The sequence below is a fragment of the Podarcis filfolensis genome, assembly GCF_964270895.1.
Source record: "Podarcis filfolensis genome assembly, chromosome: 9".
Classification (NCBI taxonomy): domain Eukaryota; kingdom Metazoa; phylum Chordata; class Lepidosauria; order Squamata; family Lacertidae; genus Podarcis; species Podarcis filfolensis.
This window is the reverse complement of record NC_139610.1, coordinates 67,286,197-67,306,888: the sequence shown is the minus strand read 5'-3', so window position 1 is coordinate 67,306,888 and position 20,692 is coordinate 67,286,197. Positions and strand designations below refer to the sequence as shown.

Sequence of the window (20,692 nt, the reverse complement as noted above, 5' to 3'; positions counted from 1 at the left end):
CTCATTTCGATTCTGGAAGATAACGCAGGCTCTGGCTTTGACTAGTCCACAGGAGAATGGTATTTTTCCAAGGGAGGAGCAGTTGATACAAACACCCATCTGCAAGCACTTGTACTAATACAGTAAACTTGCTTGTAAATTGCCACTTGCCTAGTCATCTGTGATGAGCTGGAATTTCCTCCAGGGGAGTAGGCAGGGGCTGGCTGTGTAAATTGGAAGGCACATGAGTCTTTGGTTTCAAACTGTTTGGTTACTCCACAAATGACTTACGTGTAAATAGTAAAAAAGAAAGAAAGGGGCGAAACGGTTTCTGAGTTGGTAGCTTGTGTAGACATATTTGGAAGGCGTCCTCCTAAGGCTCCATCATGACCTTTAAGATTGACTTAAGTGGAGCTGAGGCCAAAATTTTATTTGTTTATTTGATTTGATTTCTGTACAACCCAAGGAGCCCCGGGCAATAAACACATCCATAAAATATTTCATTTCATTTCATTATTTCTTTCTAAATTCTAAATGTTAGACATGAAGGACGGCGTTAGCATTTATGGCGGTCATTAACAAGACTAGAGTTTGCACCAGTTGCTCCGAATAATTGTATCTCACCAGAGAGAAAAGTGTGAGTCAAGCTAATGGGTTTCCCCCCTTTACTTTTTCCTGAGACTGGAAATAGTCTTCTGTGTTGCTTCCCTGCCATGGTTTGGATCTGAGCCTTGGGGCTGTGTGGGAAGGGGGGAGGAGGAAAATCCTCTTTTCTCTTTGAGCCAGAAGAATTCTGCGCTCTCCTCCTTCTCCTCCTCCAAGGCCTGCTGAAGGACAGCGGATGACTTAGGGCACAGTTGCGGCGCTTCAATTTTATTAGCTCCGGTTAGCAGAGCCCCGCTTGGTTTATAAATAGCAGCCCACAGTGGAGATGGCAATTCCAGAAGTGGCTGCCTGTCACATGGCAAACTTTCCTTCTGCGCTTTTTGGGTGATTGCGAGGGAAATGCTTATTCCCTGGGCCTCTCACTTTTATTCTCCTGGAATGACGTTCTTTCTGTTGTATTTCCACCCCACGCCCTGTTCATTCCTCTCTATATTTTCTTCTGTGAACCGCCCTGAGACCTCCGGGTATAGGGCAGTATATACCGTATTTTTCGCTCTATAGGACGCACCAGACCACAAGACGCACCTAGTTTTTGGAGGAGGAAAACAAGAAAAAAAATATTCTGAATCTCAGTAGCCAGAACAGCAAGAGGGATCGCTGCACAGTGAAAGCAGCAATCCCTCTTGCTGTTCTGGCTTCTGGGATAGCTGCACAGCCTGCATTCGCTCCATAAGACGCACAATCATTTCCCCTTGCTTTTTAGAAGGGAAAAAGTGAGTCTTATAGAGCAAAAAATACGGTAAATCCAAATAATAATAATAATAATAATAATAATAATAATAATAATAATAATAGATCTATGTGTATAATAGATAGTCAAAAAATGCAGTGCCAGATTTAGGGTGTCGTGGAGGGTTTCCCTGTACAGTGGTACCTCTAGTTGCGAACAGGTTCCATTCCGGAGGCTCGTTCGCAGCATGAAAAGAGCGCAACCCGCAGCGGCGCATCTGCTCATGCGTGGGTTGTGATTCGCCGCTTCTGCGGCTGCGTGTGACATCATTTTGCATGTCTGCGCATGCACGAGTGGCGAAACCCGGAAGTAACCCTTTCTGGTACTTCTGGGATGCCGCGGGACGTAACCTGAAAGAACGTAACATGAAGCGGACATAACATGAGGTATGACTGTACAGGGCACTTGAGCCAAAGCGCCACAAAATTGAGAAGATCCATGATAGAGAAGATCCATTTGGGGGTGCCAGTTTTTCACCTCCCCCAGGGCATCATATTATCAAAGATTACCAAAGTCCACCCCCATACAAACATTTATAGACACACACTCTGTGAATGGGAAAGGAATCCATGCATTGGACTGTAGTGTGCCCTCAATATCAGTGGGGCTGCCCCAAATTTCAAAATGGATAGTACAGACCCCTGATAGTTTAGGTCAGCCTTCTTCAACCTGTTGCCCTCCAGATGTTTTTGGATTAAAGCTCCCTTCAGGCTCCAGGGCAGGGCAAAGTCTGGTTTAAACAGTGTGATGTAGCTAATTACAACTAGTTTTGCCCAAATGGCTACTAGCCATCCCTCCCCGCCCCCGGACAGTCTTTTGTCAAAAGAAGTTGGTATAACATAGCATATTATGTGAAGAGTGCTGGAACTTAAGCTTTTACAAGCCCCATATATGACATGTTCTGCATAAGTTTTATTGATTTTTTTTATCTTTGTTTGATCGATTTTAAGCTGTGCTTTATGTGTATTTGTGTTTTCAATTTTACCTGTATCTTACTGATAATTTCATAAATGCACACAGTTTGGAGAATATGGAGATTTACACAGCTTGCACATCTTTCTAAATAAATAAAATTAAACGTGCCAATTTTGGCCAAACCAGATGTTTGGAGACCCCTCTCCTGTTCGCAGAGTTCCAATTCCCAGAGTGGTTTAACAGTCAATCCCTCTTCCCAGGGAACTCTGGGAATTGTAGCTCTCTGAGGGGAATAGGTGTCTCCTAACAAGTCTCAGCACTCTTAACAAACTACACTTCCCAGAATTCATTGGAGTAAGCCATGGCTGTATAAAGTAGTATGATAGTTATTTAACTGCAAAGAGGAGATGGGGCCCTAGACAGGCCCGTGCATTTCTAGTCTAACTCTGTGTAAGGAAACTTTTTCTCTTTCTGTACAGCTTTATCTTTTTATTCCTGAGAAGCAGGTGATTATTATTTTTAAAAAAAGAAGACTTACTTATGTTTGAGATACTTTTATATTGCCCTCCATGAAACAGAGTATTTCGGAACCTAGAAGCTGCCTGTTCTTGCTGTTTATTGCAAACAAATCTCATCTTTCTTCCAAAGAACTCTAGTTTCTGCATCTAAATGTATTTGAAAGAAATGTATTTGAAAGAAAGCTAGATATGTTTATTTCAATGGAGGATGCATTTACGTGATGTGACATGATGGTGTGATATCGGTGGCCATGGTTGCTTCTCATTGATAAGCAATGATAAAACCAACTCTATAAAAACCTTGACATGTTTCTTCTTTGGCATTTCAGAACGATGATCTCCGAAACCTGTCCCTCTCGGGCCACGTCGGTTTTGACAGCCTCCCTGATCAGCTGGTCAACAAGTCAACCTCGCAGGGTTTCTGCTTCAACATCCTTTGTGTTGGTAAGTGATGATAATGGGCTTCTGAACAAAGAGATTATCTGCATGTCCTTCCCGGATGCAACATGCAGGGCGAACAATATAAAATCCCTCCTGCCTGGTGGTACCTAGCGTGTAAGACACGAAGCATCACAGGGAATCTTTTAAATGGAAATGTTCAGCTTTTTGTGCAGGTTTCTCCCCACCCCACCCCACCCCAAAAAATTCTGAAAACCAGCAAAGCATTTGGAACCTCGTGTGTTTAAAACTGAAACTAAACTGGGAAGTGATGTTGGATGCTTAGCTGGCGTTTCCTGGATTTTTGGAAACCTGGGCAAAAGTTTGTTCTCCCTCAGTTAAAATTGCAAATGTACCAGATGTCAATGGGAAAATTACATGGATGCATAGACACTGGGGAGCTATAGCCTAGTTGCCACTGAGCATTGCATCCTGTACAGAAGAACATCCAGTACTGGCATTTAGGTGTCTGCTTAAGCACCTGGTGTCAGGACACAAGAAGAACAGCGTCCTGTTCTTAATTGTTGGGCTGCCAGGTGCCTCTGGGAATTGTGCAAGCAGAACCTGAGTACAACAGCTCTCTCCCCACTGAATCCAAGTGACCGGTATACAGAGGCATAGCCATCGTGGCTCATAGCTATTTCTCCATGACAGACCTACACTTTCCCTGGTCATTCAGAGCTAAGGAATGGGGCCATGCCATCCACACGAGGTGTGTAAATGTGGAGCTCCCACACTCTGCCCTGTAAAAAGCGAGCAATTGTTGACACAAATGCAAATACATCTTCTGAAGCATGGAGAATTATGTAGCTAACATTGGGGGGGAATACAAGTAGGAAGTACAAAATACTCTGCATTGACACAACCGTTTCAAACGCCCAGGCTTTATAAGGGAACTACACTGTATCCTTCCGTGTTCTCGCACTGAATTATGCCATTGCCCATATATTGGCAAAGAAAGTGCAGAAGTTTTTTAAAAAATAAATAGTATTTTCTAGTACCTTAGGTAAATGGCTTAGAGATTTATTTATTTTTTTCATTATTAAGTGGTCTTTAAATTTTGAAAAATAAATAAGCTAATGCTGTAAGGCCAGTTGATAGAACTGGAAATATACCGTATTTTTCACTCGATAACACGCACCTGACCATAACACGCACATAGTTTTTAGAGGAGGAAAACAAGAAAAAAAATCTGAATGAAACAGTGGATGTATCATTTTTGTGCTTCATGCTGTGGCCACAGACATGTGATTTGACAGTGAGTTTGGGGTAGCCCAATGCAAAAATCCTGAGAATCCATGTTGATCTGTGCTTTGTAACCACGTTTTTGCACCATTGCAGCCCCAGGCAACAGTGGGTGCGTGATTTTTTTTGATGCAGGCTGTAGCCATGGACATGCTATGTGATCTGATGGTGAATCTGGGGTGACCCAATGCAAAGATCCTGAGGATCCATGTGGATCCATGCTTTGTAACCACGTTTTTGCACCATTGCAGCCCCAGGCAACAGTGGGTGCGTGATTTTTTTTGGTGCAGGCTGTAGCCATGGACATGCTATGTGATCTGATGGTGAATCTGGGGAGACCCAATGCAAAGATCCTGAGGATCCATGTGGATCCATGCTTTGTAACCACGTTTTTGCACCATTGCAGCCCTGTTTTTGCATCAGATCATTGCTATGTGATCTGATGGTGAATTTGGGGTGACCCAATGCAAAGATTCTGAGGATCCATGTGGATCCGTGCTTTGTAACCACGTTTTAAGTGGGGAGGAAAGGAAAAACACAGAAGGGACAAGGAGCACGAGAGGGGTGTGCAGAGAAGCAGCTGGCTAAGAATGCAAGAGAGGGGTTTAAAGGGGGGGAAAGGAAGGCAAAAGTCCCCCCCCAAGCCAGCCCCCCCTCTCTCTCCTCTGCATGTTTTCTGCTGCCTGCGAATCCCTAGACGCAGCAGCAGCAGCACGGAGAGGAATTAAAGGGAAGGACGCTCTGCTTTCCCCTCTGCTTACCTGGAGGGGAGGGGATTTGCCTGCTCTTTGTTCCGTTTGAGCAAACACAGTAACGAAACAGAAGAGGGTGGGCAGTAAGACCCTGAGGCAGAATGCAGGAAAGCAGCAGCCTCCTCTCCTCCCTGACTGCGCGATATGATTTTTGCCTGATTTTTGCCCTGTACTTGGGACAGTCAGCTCCAGGGACCGCACATTCGCTCAATAACACGCACAGACATTTCCCCTTACTTTTTAGGAGAAAAAATCTGCGTGTTATAGAGGGAAAAATACGGTACATATGCCAAATTGTGCCTCTTCCTCACCCCAGTGAATTCCTCACAAACTTATGTAGCACCGAATTGCAGCCCTAGAGAAACTCTCAAGCAAATGTCCCCAAAGACTGGAAGCCTCGCTCAGCCGCCCCTCTGGCTCCTGAGATTTCAGCAGGGAATTCCCTCGCACTCCCATCTCTTTGTAAACATGAGGACCAGAAACTTGAGTTTCTTTCCCTCTTTTTTTGTTAACAAGAAGGAAGCTCATCAGGCTGATAGCTGCAGTTTGCATCCGTTCGCATCACATCGCTTTGCTTTCTCCGCGATTTAGTGGGAATTGTGGCATCCACACATAGCCTCTCCTCTGAGGCTGCGTACAGGGTGAACTGTCCTCAAGGTTGCGGCCAAAGTCATCCATAGTCAAATTTTATCCGGGGAATGCAAAAGGCCGCTGCCTCTTCTTTGCTCTCCCATGAGGATTAGTGTTTTCCTATCCATCAAATTAAAACAACGGCAAAAAGAGATGTCGTCAAAACCGCAGCAAGCTGTTGAACAAAGTGGTTTGAGCTTCTAGAGGCTGGAGCGATGTTGTTTCCCTGAGACCTTTCCTATTTGCATCCCCTGAAAGGCATTTCTGTGCGTCCGCAAAACGAAACCATTGATCTCTGCACTTTGCTTGGCAGGGCTCAGCTATTCCCGTTGCTGCCTGTTTATATGAAATCCGGTTTTGTTTTTACAATGAAACTTTAGCCGGCAGCTTCGCTGTTCCTTTTAAAAGAGAAAATATTGACTCGGGTTTTATTGCACCATTGTTGTTGTTTTTTTAAAAAAAGAAAAGGAACGTGACTTGCATCCACAGCTGGTTTAAGAACATAAGGAAAGCTTGCTGGGTCAGGCCAGCATCCTTCTCTCGCAGTGGACAACCAGATGCTTTATGGGAATATCTCAAGCAGCACCTGAATGGAAGAGCCCTCCACAAGTGGAATACGTCAGACAGAAAAATACAAGAGAAGATGAAGAAATTAGAAAAGAATGTACTACGGCACTGACAAAATAGGATTTGTATTTTGTACATACGTACTGGACTTGGTGATCAGCTGAAAAGCTACTTTTTAATATATCATGTCACAAAGTTGATTTCGACATTATGAGAAGCTCTCCTCAATCCCAGCAATTGGCAGTCAGAAGCCCTGGAGATAGTGTATGCTTGGCCATGATGGCTGGTAGCCACTGGCAGCCTTCTCCTCCATGAGATGTATGGCCTTACGAAGTTGAGCTTTTTGTGCCCTTGCCAAAACCTCTGTGCTGATGCCTTTTTTGCAGGAAATATGCGGCAGTTTATAATTTAACCAGTGGAAGGCCCCACTTGCCACAAAAAGGAAAGGCCAACCCCAGTTGTGTTGCTTCTCTTTGCTTCCTGTTACAGTAACATACCCAAACCAAAATGACCTCAAAAAATATATGAGTAAATGTGCCCATAAACTCCCAGCCCTGCCGATTTAAATTTTTTTGTTGTTGTTGTTTAGTTGTGTCCGACTCTTCGTGACCCCATGGACCAGAGCACGCCAGGCACTCCTGTCTTCCACTGCCTCCTGCAGTTTGGTCAAACTCATGCTGGTAGCTTTGAGAACACTGCCCTACCATCCCATCCTCTGTTGTCCCCTTCTCCTTGTGCCCTCCATCTTTCCCAACATCAGGGTCTTTTCCAGGGAGTCTTCTCTTCTCATGTGGTGGCCAAAGTATTGGAGCCTCAGCTTCACGATCTGTCCTTCCAGTGAGCACTCAGGCTGATTTCCTTCAGAATGGAGAGGTTTGATCTTCTTGCAGTCCATGGGACTCTCAAGAGTCTCCTCCAGCACCATAATTCAAAAGCATCAATTCTTCGGCGATCAGCCTTCTTTATGGTCCAGCTCTCACTTCCATACATTACTACTGGGAAAACCATAGCTTTAACTATACGAATTTAAATTTAGCCTTTCTTTATTAAATTCTGGGCCCTCCCACCCATTTCCAGCTAAACCAATTAAGGTTGAAACCCAGTGCTAATTGGCACATATATATTTTTCCTGCTAAATGAAAATAAGAAATAGCATGCTAATTGATTCCTTTGTCCAACAACGTGTATCTCTTAACGGAAAACAAAATGCAACAGTGTGAGCTGCATCAGACATTTCTGGAGCACTCCTGGGCTGCAGAGTACCGTGGTCTGGGATGACTTAGCAGTTCCCTATCAAAGAGCGCTGCAGGACAGGGCAAGTGAGAGTGACTTGTAGTCCTCCAGATGTTATTGGACTACAGTTCCCATCACTCCTGCCAATCACCAATGCTGGCTGCAGATGATGGAGTCCAAAAACATCTGGAGGGCCATAGTTTCTCCTTCCTTGCTTTAGGGCATGGTGGTGGGACGTCCAGTGTGCACTGCAGGCTATGTTCTCAATATAATAACAATTATCATGGCCTGAGCAATGCATCCTACTGGTTTCGTAGTTCTGTTATCAATGGAGACGGTTTGCACCCATGACTGGAAGAAGAAGAAGAAGAAGAAGAAGAAGAAGAAGAAGAAGAAGAAGAAGAAGAGGAAGAACAACAACAAACTGGGATTTTACGCTGCTCTTTGCTTCTTTGCTCTGGCCAAAGGGAAAGTTGTCAGCTAAAAGCAGGCATGGGAGAAAAGTGAAATCAAGGTAGTAACTAAAGGAATATAGTTGGAAGCTAGCTGCCACTTTCTGCACCAGCAATGAGGATGGAAAGAAAGAATCCTTGACAGATGACCATCCAACCTCTGCTTAAAAACCGCTAAGGAAGGTGAATCTGCCACTTTCCAAGGGTGTCCATTCCATTGTTGAACAGCTGTTGTGGTCAGAAAGTTCTTCCTAATGTTTAGCCGGAATCACCTTTCTTGTAATTTGAATCTACTGGTTTGGGTCCTAGCCTCTGAAACAGCAGAAAACAAACCTGCTCCACGTGGCAGCGCTTCAGGTATTTGAAGATGGCCATCCTATCTCTTCTTAGTCTTCTGTTCTCCAGGCTAAGCATGCCTAACTCCTCATATGGCTTGGTTTCCAGACCTTTGTCATCTTGGGTCTCTTCCTCTGCACAGGTTCCTGCTTGTCAATAGCTTTCTTAAATCGTGGTGCCCAGAACTGGACACAGGACTCCAGGTTCAGTCTGAGGAAGGCCGAACAGAGCAGTACTATTGCTTCCCTTGATCTGGACACAATACTTCTTTTGCTGCAGCCTAATAATTGCATTAGCTTTTTTTTTTTGGCTGCTGCATCACACTGTTGATTCATGTTACGAGTGTGTTCTACTGAGACCCCCTAGATCCTTTTTAACGTGCTGAGTTTTGTAAGTGCTGCAAAAACAATGTTGGCATGTTGTTCTTAATAGATTTCTCAAAGTACTCTCTCTCTCTCTCTCTCTCTCTCTCTCTGTGTGTGTGTGTGTGTGTGTGTGTCATTGCTGGTCCAGGACTAGCTTCTAGCAGTTGTAGACTTCTGATCTGATGTAACTTTTGGCTGCAATTTTAACTGAGAACTGATGAAATAGGTCTTGCAGATTTTTGAAGCAATGAAAACCTGTGTATAGCTCACAAATAGCAACCTCTCTTTAAAAAAGAAACAATTGTGTCTGTCCAGGCAATAATAAACCTCTTCCCAGTTATTGTTAGCCAGGCAAAAGTAAGTCCCACAAGTTAACATAAAAAATAAAAATAAAAATACAGCATATCTGGTGCAGGTCCAGAAAGATTCTCCTGCCATATTTAAAAATGAATGGATGTCTTATGATTTGAGTTGCAAGGTGGTTAAGGGTAGTTTCGAAAATGAAAATAAAATCAGCTGATGAGAGGCAAGTAGCTACATACATGCCTGTAATAAATCACTTTAAATAGCTAAGTAAATATTTTAAACCTTTATAAAATCCACACACACATAATACAACTTATACTGATAATTTATTATCTCATCTGTGAGGAGGTATGAAATAATACCACATCAAACTTTTTGTTATCCCACTCTCCAGTGTTTCTCCCCCCTCACTTTCCTTACCGCAGAAAGTCCATTTTGTTGCACAGGAGTGCCAAATGCACTTTAACTGTGTGACTTGAACGTGCTGGTTTATAAACTAAAGCAGCCTGAATCCCAAGGAATTCTGACTCTCACTTGTTTTAACAGTAAAGGTAAAGGTAAAGGTACCCCTGCCCGTACGGGCCAGTCGTGTCCGACTCTAGGGTTGTGCGCCCATCTCACTTAAGAGGCCGGGGGCCAGCGCTGTCTGGAGACACTTCCGGGTCATGTGGCTAGTGTGACAAAGCTGCTCTGGTGAGCCAGCACCAGCGCAGCACACGGAAACGCCGTTTACCTTCCCGCTATAAAGCGGTACCTATTTATCTACTTGCACTTATGGGTGCTTTCGAACTGCTAGGTGGGCAGGAGCTGGGACCGAAAGACGGGAGCTCACCCTGCCGCGGGGTTTCGAACCGCCAACCATGCGATCGGCAAGCCCTAGGCGCTGAGGTTTTACCCACAGCGCCACCCGCATCCCTGTTTTAACAGTAGCAGCAACAAAATGCCAGGTCTAGTATTTGAAACAAGCTCCTGAGCTCATAATCCCGTAACTTTGAGTGTACATGCTGCCTTCAGTGTCAGCCCTACTCAGAGTAGACCAAGTGAAGTTAAAAAACATGAATAGCCTCATGTCCATTAATTTCACTGGGTCTGCTCCAAGTAGGACTCAAACCGACGACTTTTGCTCTTTACTCCTGTTGGTCTACTTAAAGAGTCCTGGTAAAAAAAAGGAAGTAGCTTCTGCAAGCCTGAAGTTTGCCCAGCTTTGACCTCGTTGTGAAGTTAGGATTTGAACTATAAATTACTTAATCTAGCGGACCATTGAGTCTCATTCCTAAGCAATGCTTGCTTCCTGTAACTTTGGAATTCTAATGTCTCATTTAAGCAGAATATCCTTGATTTGGACGCCAGGAAGGAAGTCACTGGGAGGCTAAAGGTAGTGGCTATGGGCTTCTCAGACTCCTAACCTGAATGTGGTCCTTTTCAGGGGAAACAGGCATTGGCAAATCGACGCTCATGGACACCCTGTTCAACACAAAGTTTGAAAGTGACCCAGCCACTCACAACGAGCCTGGCGTGCGGTTGAAAGCAAGGAGTTACGAACTTCAGGAGAGCAACGTCCGCCTGAAGCTGACGATCGTTGACACGGTGGGATTTGGAGACCAGATCAACAAAGATGACAGGTAGCATCAAGGCCACTCCAGACTATTCTTTGAAGGGCCAAGCGCTTTGCAGAGTAGAGGGAAATCACACGTGTAAGCTTTCCTCATGCTGGAAGGTTTTGGTGGAAAGTTTACATGTTCAATTTGCCTCTTGATCTGCAGGGTGAAATGTGGTATGCTTTTCAAACATGCGATTTCTCCCCAAGTGCCTTTTGAGGTGAAAAAGATACTATGACACAGACAGCTTTTGACTTATCCATTTGGGGCAGTGGCAGACTCAGATTTCAGTGGAACAATGGATGTGATGTGTTTTACCTTTGCACATTAGTCTTTGAAACTCCCTCTGTGGAGAAGCTGGACTGGCAGGTGAAGCCTTTGTCGTCCAAGCAGGCTTTTGGCCATTGACTGCTTTTTGCTTAAAAGGGTTGGTGCCGTGTTTTTATTGTAACTATTGGTATGTTTTAAAACAGATCTTATATATGTGTATAATTTCGATTCTATCCGTTTTGGGTTATTTGATGATTGGTTTTTCTATGTTTTCAGCTGTTCTTATCTGTATGCCAACTTGAGTCCTGTCCGGGAAAATGGTGTGCTATCAGTAAAAATATAGTAATATCAGTGCCCCATTCACACTATACATTTAAAAGACTTTAAACAGGCATGAATGTCCCCAGAGAATTATGGGGTTATGTAGTTTATTAAGGGTGCCGAGACTTATTAGCAGACCCCTCTTCACCCACTACAACTCCCAGAGCAGTTTAACCAGTGCTATTTTTCTAGAAAAAGAGGTGCTGGAACTCACCCCCCCTTGTTCCCTTATAATGGCAATGTTGTCCACCTGAGAGGTGCTGGAACTAGGTTCTGGCTGGGGGAAAAGGCCCTGAGTTTAGAAATCAACTCTGAGGGAGAATAAGGGTCCCCTAACAACTCTTTTGCATATTTAGCAAACTACAGTTCCCATGATTCTTTGGGAGGAAGCCACGTCTGCTTAAAGTGGTATGATACTGCTTTAAATGTGCAGATGGGGCCTTAGGTTTCAAACCTTGCTGGGAATCTCAGCCCTCCTTGCTGGAACTCTCCTCTCCCTTCATCAAGCCTGGATGTGTGTATTGTGTGTACAGACGCACTGAAACAGCTCTTGTTTTTTGAAGTGGCACATATGTGCACAAACCAAGGGGGAAAGGACTTTTAAAATGAAAAGCCTGCCCACCCTCCCAGGAGCAGGTGTTCCATATGGAAATGTGTTGCCACTTTGTCTCCTGAACTGCTTTGCATCTGATTTAATTCAGCAAGAGCCAGAAGCATTGTCTCCCTTCATCTGTCAAGACCTCCTTTGTTCAAGGGTGTACAGCAGGGCTCACGCTATGACCCGCGACATGAATGGGAGAGCCGTTACCTCCTCTGCGCCTTGTCACAATCGGGCGCTTGTCCCAAACGATCGCAAGCTAAGCATCGCGGCTGCAATTAGTCTCCTGCCCTGGCCTGGCTCGTTTTAGTGATTTACAAGGGGGTTCGTCTCTCTAAGCCCAGAGCAGGAAGAGCTCTAAGACGTCAACGCTGATTGCTTACAATGCGCACTGTTGACAGAGACCACTTGTGGAGCATATGCGTTGCCTCCAGTTTCTGAAGAAGGCAGGTCTGGGGGGAAAAGATCAGGATCACAAGATGCATCTCGTTTCAAGACTTTCCTTTGTCTTTTCCAGTTTTATGCATGCTGGTGGGTCTTCTGTGGCCATGCAGCTTGATTACCCAGGGCTGCGTTCGGTACCCGTGTTTGTCACAAGGTCAGCCATCGATGGGTTTCTCTTTCAGGCAGCACAAGACATTCCCATCAGCTTTGTCAGCGCTAGCAATATTTTAGAGCGGAGCTTTCCAAACTGGTGACACGCTTTTTAGACATGCATCATTTCGCGACACAGTCATTCAGTTTTACTAGCAAATTGGACCTTTGAAGCCCTAAACGGCCTCGGCCCAGTATACTCCACCCATCGTTCAGCCTGTACACTGAGGTCCAGCTCTGAGGGCCTTCTGGCGGTTCCCTCCCTGCGAGAAGTGAGGTTACAGGGAACCAAGCAGAGGGCCTTCTCGGTAGTGGCACCCGCCCTGTGGAACGCCCTCCCTTCAGATGTCAAGGAAATTAACAACTATCTGAGGCTGCATGTTTGGTATGGATCAGGGACTGGATAAACCTGGAAAAGGAAGAAGCATTGGACTTAGAAGGCCACGATAATAGATTTGGATGGCATGCATATTTATGGTACGGGAAAGGAAAAGTGTTCATTTTTTTAATCGCTTATTATTATTATTATTATTCTGTTGGGAGCTGCCCAGAGTAGCTGGGGAAACCCAGCCAGATGGGTGGGGTATAAATAAATAAATTATTTATTATTATTTTAAACTAACTCCTTTCCAGCCCCCGAGAGGAACGCGGGAAGCATTTGCTTGACACACCTACACACTGCAGCCAACACACTTAATGGGTCGTGACACACAGTTTGGAAAGCTCTTTTTTAGAGGATTTCTATCCCAGTTGGAGAGTGCTTGAAATGTAAGGTGCTGAGGGGAACCTATGCATAACAAGCTTTCTTAACCTGCATAGATCATAATGCAGCGCTACTGGCCTCCTAATATGTGACCAATACAAGATCAGGTACAGTGGTACCTCGGGTTAAGTACTTAATTCATTCCGGAGGTCTGTTCTTAACCTGAAGCACCACTTTAGCTAAGGGGGCCCCTGCTGCTGCCGCGCCGCCGGAGCACAATTTCTGTTCTCATCCTGAAGCAAAGTTCTTAACCCGAGGTAATATTTCTGGGTTAGCAGAGTCTGTAACCTGAAGCGTATGTAACCTGAAGCATATGTAACCTGAGGTACCACTGTATATGGAACCTGTGAAGAGAGGCAAAATAATCACACTAAACACTGACTTTTGTTTTGTCTTTTATTCATTTTTACAATTCTGGGGATTTCTCTCCTGGTGTTTGTTATCTATGATGTGTAGCCTTACCTTCTACGAAATCAATATATACATTTTAAAAACATAATCAAGTAAACGAGCAAGGGGATTTTCAGTTGCATAGTAGTCACAAGTGAAATGGGCGTGCCACTCCCATAGGTGGTGAGCCTCGCCAAATCATTTCTTGAAACAATTCGTTTCAGTGTTTGCATGTTACCTGAAACCCGGAATATGTTGTTTGAATGGCTATGTCTCTTATTATCTCCTTTTAAAAACCAGTTTAGCTGGCAGTTTAGCTATTTCCACACAGGAAACCCAAGAATGCTTAAGTTCGTTTTAAACTAGTTTTGGGAACGCATGTTGTAGCTGAACTTTAAAAGCCTTCAGTTTGCTGACTGCGCTTTATCTGGCAGCAAAGCTATTTTAATGACTTCATCTAAACTTTCCTAAATAGGAAATAAGCTTTAGCGAGGTATTCTTGGAATGTGTGGCTTGTGGGAAAGAATTTCAAGGATGCCTGCTTTTTTAACCCATTCTGAAAGTGAGGCATCTTGACTTCCATAAAGGCGGGTGAGATACCACAGCTGCCGCAGCACATGGAAGGAGAGAAGGGTGTAGCGCAGTCCCTGGCACCATTGCCATGGTTGCATATTGAGGCCTCTATTCACCCAATAATAATAATAATTTATTATTTATACCCCGCCCATCTGGCTGGGTTTCCCCAGCCACTCTGGGCGGCTTCCAACAAAACACTAAAATACAATAACCTATTAAACATTAAAAGCTTCCCTAAACAGGGCTGCCTTCAGATGTCTTCTAAAAGTTTGGTAATTATTTTTCTCTTTGACATCTGGTGGGAGGGCATTCCACAGGGCAGGTGCCACTACCGAGAAGGCCCTCTGCCTGGTTCCCTGTAACTTGGCTTCTTGCAGTGAGGGAACCGCCAGAAGGCTCTCAGCGCTGGACCTCAGTGTCCAGGCAGAATGATGGAGGTGGAGATGGTCCTTCAGGTGTACTGGACCGAGGCCATTTAGGGCTTTAAAGGTCAGCACCAACACTTTGAATTGTGCTTGGAAACATACTGGGAGCCAGTGTAGGTCTTTCAAGACCGGTGTTATATGGTCTCGGCGGCCGCTCCCAGTCACCAGTCTAGCTGCCACATTCTGGATTAGTTGTAGTTTCCAGGTCCCCATGTAGGTAGCCCCACGTGGAGCGCATTGCAGTAGTCCAAGCGGGAGGTAACAAGAGCATGCACCACTCTAGTGAGACAGTCCACGGGCAGATAGGGTCTCAGCCTGCATACCAGATGGAGCTGATAAACAGCTTCCCTGGACACAGAATTGACCTTATCCTCACAACCGTCCTGTGAGGTTGGTTAGGCTGAAAACGCAGCGGCTGGCCCAGAGGTCACGCACCTCACCCCACTCGTAATCTATGAGGAACCTCAGGCCCAAATGTGACCCTCCAGGACTCTGTATCTGGCCTTCAAGACTCGTCTCAGTCCAAAACCCTCCCCAGGCCTGCACTGTACCCTGCCTGGGTTTTTCTGCCTGGTTTAACTGCGTCGTTCAACTCCCAAAGATGCTCCTTGCTTCCTGGGATGCAGGACAGAGTGTGTGTGCATAAAACAGGGGTCGGCAAAGTTTTTGCGGCTTGGGCCAATTCACGGTCCCGCAGACGCCGTAGTGGGCAGGAACGCACGCACATGCACAAATGCTCCTTCCAGCACGGAGGAGGTATGCGCAGCTTCCCATTGGCTGTAGGAGCTTCCTGCAGCCAATGGGAAGCCACCCAGCGTTGCGGAAGGCAGTCCCTGCTCTGCTTTGTGCCAGTTTAGCGTGGCACATGGGAGCCACCGAACGGGCGGCGGGGGTCCATGGGCTGGTTAAACGACCCCTGTGGGCTGCTTGTGGTGACCCCTGGCAATAAAACTAGACAACTGTATAAAGGGGTGTGGGTGGGTGTATGTATACATATAGATACAGTGGTACCTCAGGTTAAGAACTTAATTCGTCCTGCGGGTCTGTTCTTAACCTGAAACTGTTCTTAACCTGAGGTACCACTTTAGCTACCTCCCGCTGCCGCTGCGCCATTTCTGTTCTCATCCTGAAGCAAAGTTCTTAACCCTGAGGTACTGTTTCTGGGTTAGCGGAGTCTGTAACCTGAAGCATATGGAACCTGAAGCATATGGAACCCGAGGTACCACTGTATAGATATAGATGATGATGATGATACTTTATTTATTATTTATTCCCCAGCCACTCTGGGCGGCTTCCAACAAGTATTAAAATATAGTGGTCTCTTAAACATTAAAAGCTTCCCTAAACAGGGCTGCCTTCAGATGTCTTCTAAAAGTCTGGTAGTTGTTCTTCTCTTTGACATCTGGTGGGAGGGCGTTCCACAGGTTGGGCGCCACTACCAAGAAGGCCCTCTGCCTAGTTCCCTATAACTTGGCTTCTCACAGCGAGGGAACAGCCAGAAGGCCCTTGGCGCTGGACCTCAGTGTCTGGGCAGAACGATGGGGGTAGAGACGCTCCTTCAGATAGATAGATATTCGTTGCTCCACTAATTTATGCCTCTGGTCCCACCACCCAGAAGGGAATGTGTCACTTGTTCCAAAAAAGCTCCCCCCCACTTGCTGCAATGCCGGCACCATGCTGCCTCCCTCTGGAAAGGATATCTGGTTTCAGAGGTGGGGAAGAAACCCAGGAGAGTTGCAACGGGCAAACCTAGGCTATGTTCAAGTCTGAGGTGCTGGCGGTGAGAGTACAGACAAGGAGAGCAATTGTGCTTGTGGCTACAGGAACTTTGAAGCTCCGCCTTTATGCCATAGAAACAAAGCAATACAGTTATCTCTAGAACATGTGGGCAAAGGGAGCGAGGGACAAAGAACTGGAGAGTGGGGAACAAACCACAGAGTTTCTGAGACGTCATGGCTTCAGCATACCAGTGGCTGCGATTCACAGGTGGGCAGAGGGCTGTTGTGCTCATGTTCAGCTTGCAAGCTTCCCACAGGCATCTGGTCGGCAGTGTTAGAAACTGAGATATGAAGGTTAGGAGCTAAAGGGCACCTTAAACCCAGGTTATGGGTGCAGCAACGAAATGTCTAGGCGTTCTTTTTCTGTAACGAGAATGCAAAGCTGAAAACGACAGACTGCAGCTAAAATATTACGTTCATTTTTCATATGCTCTAGTCCTTCCCCTGCCCACCCCCCTAATATTCTTAAGAGGGTCTCTTCTCCAGTCTTCAGAGAGTAGCTGGAAGTGGGGAGGCAGAAAAAGGTCCTACTCTCCTCCCACTCTGCAGTTTTAATCTGAAATACTAGGTGCAGGAACCTGAAATACGGTGGATGCTTGGGTTGCGAACGTGATCCATGCGGGATGCACGTTCGCAACCCGCAGCAGTGAGTCTGCGCACGTGCGGGTTGCGATTCGGCACTTCTGCGCATGCGCAAAGCGTGATTTAGCGCTTCTGCGCATGCATGACCCCTGAAACCCGGAAGTAACCCGTTCCGGTACTTCCGGGTTTCGGCGGGTCCGTAACCCAAAAAAACGCAACCTGAAGCATCTGTAACCCAAGGTATTACTGTATTAGGCTCAGAGCTCAGAAACTGCTCAGGAATTCCCCGTTGCAAAATGTGCCCTAGAACAATGGGAGTTTTGAACACTGCTGGTCAGCCACTGTGAGAACTAGATGGGACATTGGCCAGCAGGCTCACCTTATATTTTTGCCTGTTATTTGCAGGCCACATGTCTTCTGTAGGAGAGTGGCTTCCTTTGGCTGCTGCGATTTCTGCAGCAAGCCTTTGTCCGAAGTAGGAACCCTGATGTTGTGTAGAAGTATTTTCTTTTGTGTGTGAACTACTGTCTGTGCCCATGGCTCAGTTCTGTGGGAGTGCAGAAGGGGCGTGGAATGTTATATTCAGTGTTAGAAACTCGGGTATATAAGCTAGGCTCCAAATGACACCTTGAATCCAGGTTCCGATCGCCACAACAGCATGTCTGTTCACCTGGGGGTTGGACTAAATAATCCTCTGGGTCCCTTGTAACACTGCAGTTTTATGATTCTATGATCTCAGCTACAATGCTTGACTGTAGCTTGCTCTTACAACAGTTCACTTGTCCCAGTGCAGAAAGGAGAAACACACACAGCGGAAATGGGAATGGTATTAATGATGGACTAAGGCAGAGGCTTTTAAACTGCAGTCACCAACCTGGTGCCCAGAAATCTCCATGTAGTCCCAACTGGACCTACGCCAGTAGCAAAACGCTCCTGGCGCCTGGCTAATTTCAAACACTGGTTATATTGTGCACACAATTCAGTTTTTCTTGAGAATCTATTTTCATGTACTGAATTGAGCAAGTTCCTAACATCTGTAGATAGAGGCTTGAAAGTGCATGTATGGGCAATGCATGCCTTAGGAGCCAGAAGGATGGCTGAGGAACATCTCCAGGGATGGTGGTTAGGACCTGAATGCCATACCTCCACAAAGCTCCTTAACCCTCCTTAACATGATCAGCAAAACCAGCGTAGATTATATTTAAAAATGCAGGTACATTATGAGTTGGGTTCGTTTGCAGTATCAGCACTTCTTGATTCAGGCTTTGGATTGCCTGGCCGCAGAATCTTTAGTTATTAAAAGCGCAGAGGGCCCTCAACCTTCTCTGCCACATTGTGGGTGTTGCTTTTTCTCTGCCTGCCTCTTTTTATAGCCCTTTTGCTTCGCTCCCCTTCGCTTGCCTCCGGCTTCCCCCAGCCACCAGCTGCTCCTTCGCTCTTCCCCCTTCTTTTCCCAGTTTCCCACTCCCCCTTCCACGCTTCTCCTTAGCTCAGTATTCACATTCCACAGCGATGCAAAAGGCCACAGACACAGGCGTTGCAGTCCTCTGCACCATGCCCTCATGCTATGAGGCCCTGTCAGAAATTTGGCTGTGGGTCTTCTGCACAACTGCCCAGCATGAAGTATGGAATCTGGATCAGAGTTTGGCCTCCTGAGAATCTCCGTTTATGTGGCAGGAAAGGTCAAATTCCTACAACTGCATATCAAAGCCATCTTGGGATCTGAAGGGAACCCCCGTCCATTAACCCTCTTCACTTTCCCCTACTTTTTACATGTTCACAGCCCTCTGCCCTGTTAACACATTATGGGCTGTCAGCATACATGAGTGTCTCTGATGCAGGAGAGCACTCTCTCATGTACTACGACTATTATTAATTCTTACTTATTAAATTAGTGTTTTCCCCTTCAACACGAAGGTTCCCACGGTGTTCCCTAGCAGTATATTAAAAGGCACACCACAAAACCAACAATATAGCACACAATACAAGAATTGTCAACCAACAATGTGATACACAAATCAAAACGAAACATCAAAATACCAAGAAACCGGGATTCAAACAATCCAGCATCAAAGTTTATCTCCTCAAGCAATTAACAAGCCCAGACCTCTGACCCAGGAGCTGAAGAATATCTTGCTTTGGCTTGAGGTTGGTCGTTCATACAATCTTGTCAACCACAGTGTTATCCTACTTGTCCCCAAATGTTTTTTTGCACTTAATGTCTCAGGCACAAAACTGCAGCTCAGAGCCTTCTCCCCAGAATGCATTTGGTTGTCTAACTGCCTCTCATTACACTCTAGCAAAAATAAATAAATTTTGGCAATCCCAGTAGCACAAGTTTTCCGTTTTTAATCACTAAATCTCTCTTTTTAAGATTGAGATTTGCTGTAGGCTGTCGTTCTCCTTGCATAAAACCTCCTATCCCCTTTAAAACCGAGGAACAGGACCTTGGGAACAGCTGTGGGGGGAATTAGCAGGTTTTTAATTTAGCTCCCAGCGTACAAACGGGATGTCCTGATAGCCGGACACTTGATCACAGCAGCTCCCAGCTCATTACAAACTGTTTTGACAAAGAAGGTTCATCTTCAGTTGAACAGCCAGCTGTGAGCAGGATCTCTGTAAAAGCACAGAATTCAGAACCCAGTCAGCACGTAAGCAGATTCCTTTTCCCAAAGTTGATCTGCTATAAAAGGCTATTCAAAGGTCATGGGGGGTACACGACGTTGCCACATACTGGTAATTTAGACCCCCTTGGCTGTGGGTGAATAAGGGTTGACCCAGACTTCCTTTTGTGCCACATTTCTCGGGACAGATCCATATTTCAAAGCTCCATGTCTGAACACTTTCCCCCTGCAAAACACCATAGAATCGTATTTTTAATCGTATTATCTTGTATTTTTATGCTGTGAACCTCCCTGAGATCTTTGGATGAAGGACGGTCTACTACTACTACTATTACTAGATCAATGGAGGACTGCACCTTTGGGGGATGAAGTCAAACTGTCGGCAGGTTGCAGCAGACTGTAGAGACCGATATGGGAAAATCATGGGGAATGGGACTCTTGGGAACAAGGGACCCCATGGGTCATTTAGTCCAACCCCTTGCAATGCAGGGAGAGAAATATTTTGTTGCATCTGGGGCATCTGGTTGTGCTGCTGTCAATGCACCATGGCGTTTCTTCCCTTTCTGCTCCTCCCAGCGGTCATTCCTCCTCTGGTCACTGCTATTGGCGCACGATGTGGTTGTCTTGTCTCCAGACAGTCAATAAATAATAAAACAAACCAACAAATAAAATAATAATCAGACCCAACAACAGTCTGCAGAAAACCCGAATTGCCATTTGTTCCGATTCAGCCGGGTTTTCCTGGGGAAAGCAGTGGGGCAAAAGGGAAGCCCTCAGACACAGCACTTTGAAGCGTGGACCTAGAAAGCAAAGGGCAAAAGTGGTAAGGCTTGAATTCACAGTGTACTTTTGAAGTACATTATTTCCTTCAGAGAATCCTGGGCGCTGTAGTTTATCCATCAGAGAGTTATGATTCCCAGCAAGCTTCAGCAAACCACAGTGCCCAGAATTCTTTGAAGGGGTAAATGTGCTTCGAATGTGCTTTATAAAGTTATATATAACATGAGTGCAGTCCAAGTGCGCAGGCTGGGTCACATTTTT

At 45.6% G+C, this 20,692-nt stretch overlaps 1 protein-coding gene across 11 annotated transcripts in view; it reads left to right on the top strand.

Annotated features, from left to right (window-relative positions):
- The window catches only part of SEPTIN11 (septin 11), a 103,985-nt gene that overhangs the window by 38,038 nt on the left and 45,255 nt on the right, over positions 1 to 20,692 (top strand). For all 11 annotated transcript variants that reach the window (XR_014538437.1, XR_014538438.1, XR_014538439.1 and 8 more), the window contains exons 2-3: positions 3,138 to 3,252; positions 10,559 to 10,754. Coding sequence is in view for 8 of the 11 variants with exons in the window: in XM_083571539.1 (XP_083427665.1) it covers positions 3,138 to 3,252; positions 10,559 to 10,754 (311 nt within the window). In the remaining 3 variants the exon portion in view is untranslated. The remainder of the gene's footprint in view (positions 1 to 3,137; positions 3,253 to 10,558; positions 10,755 to 20,692) is intronic.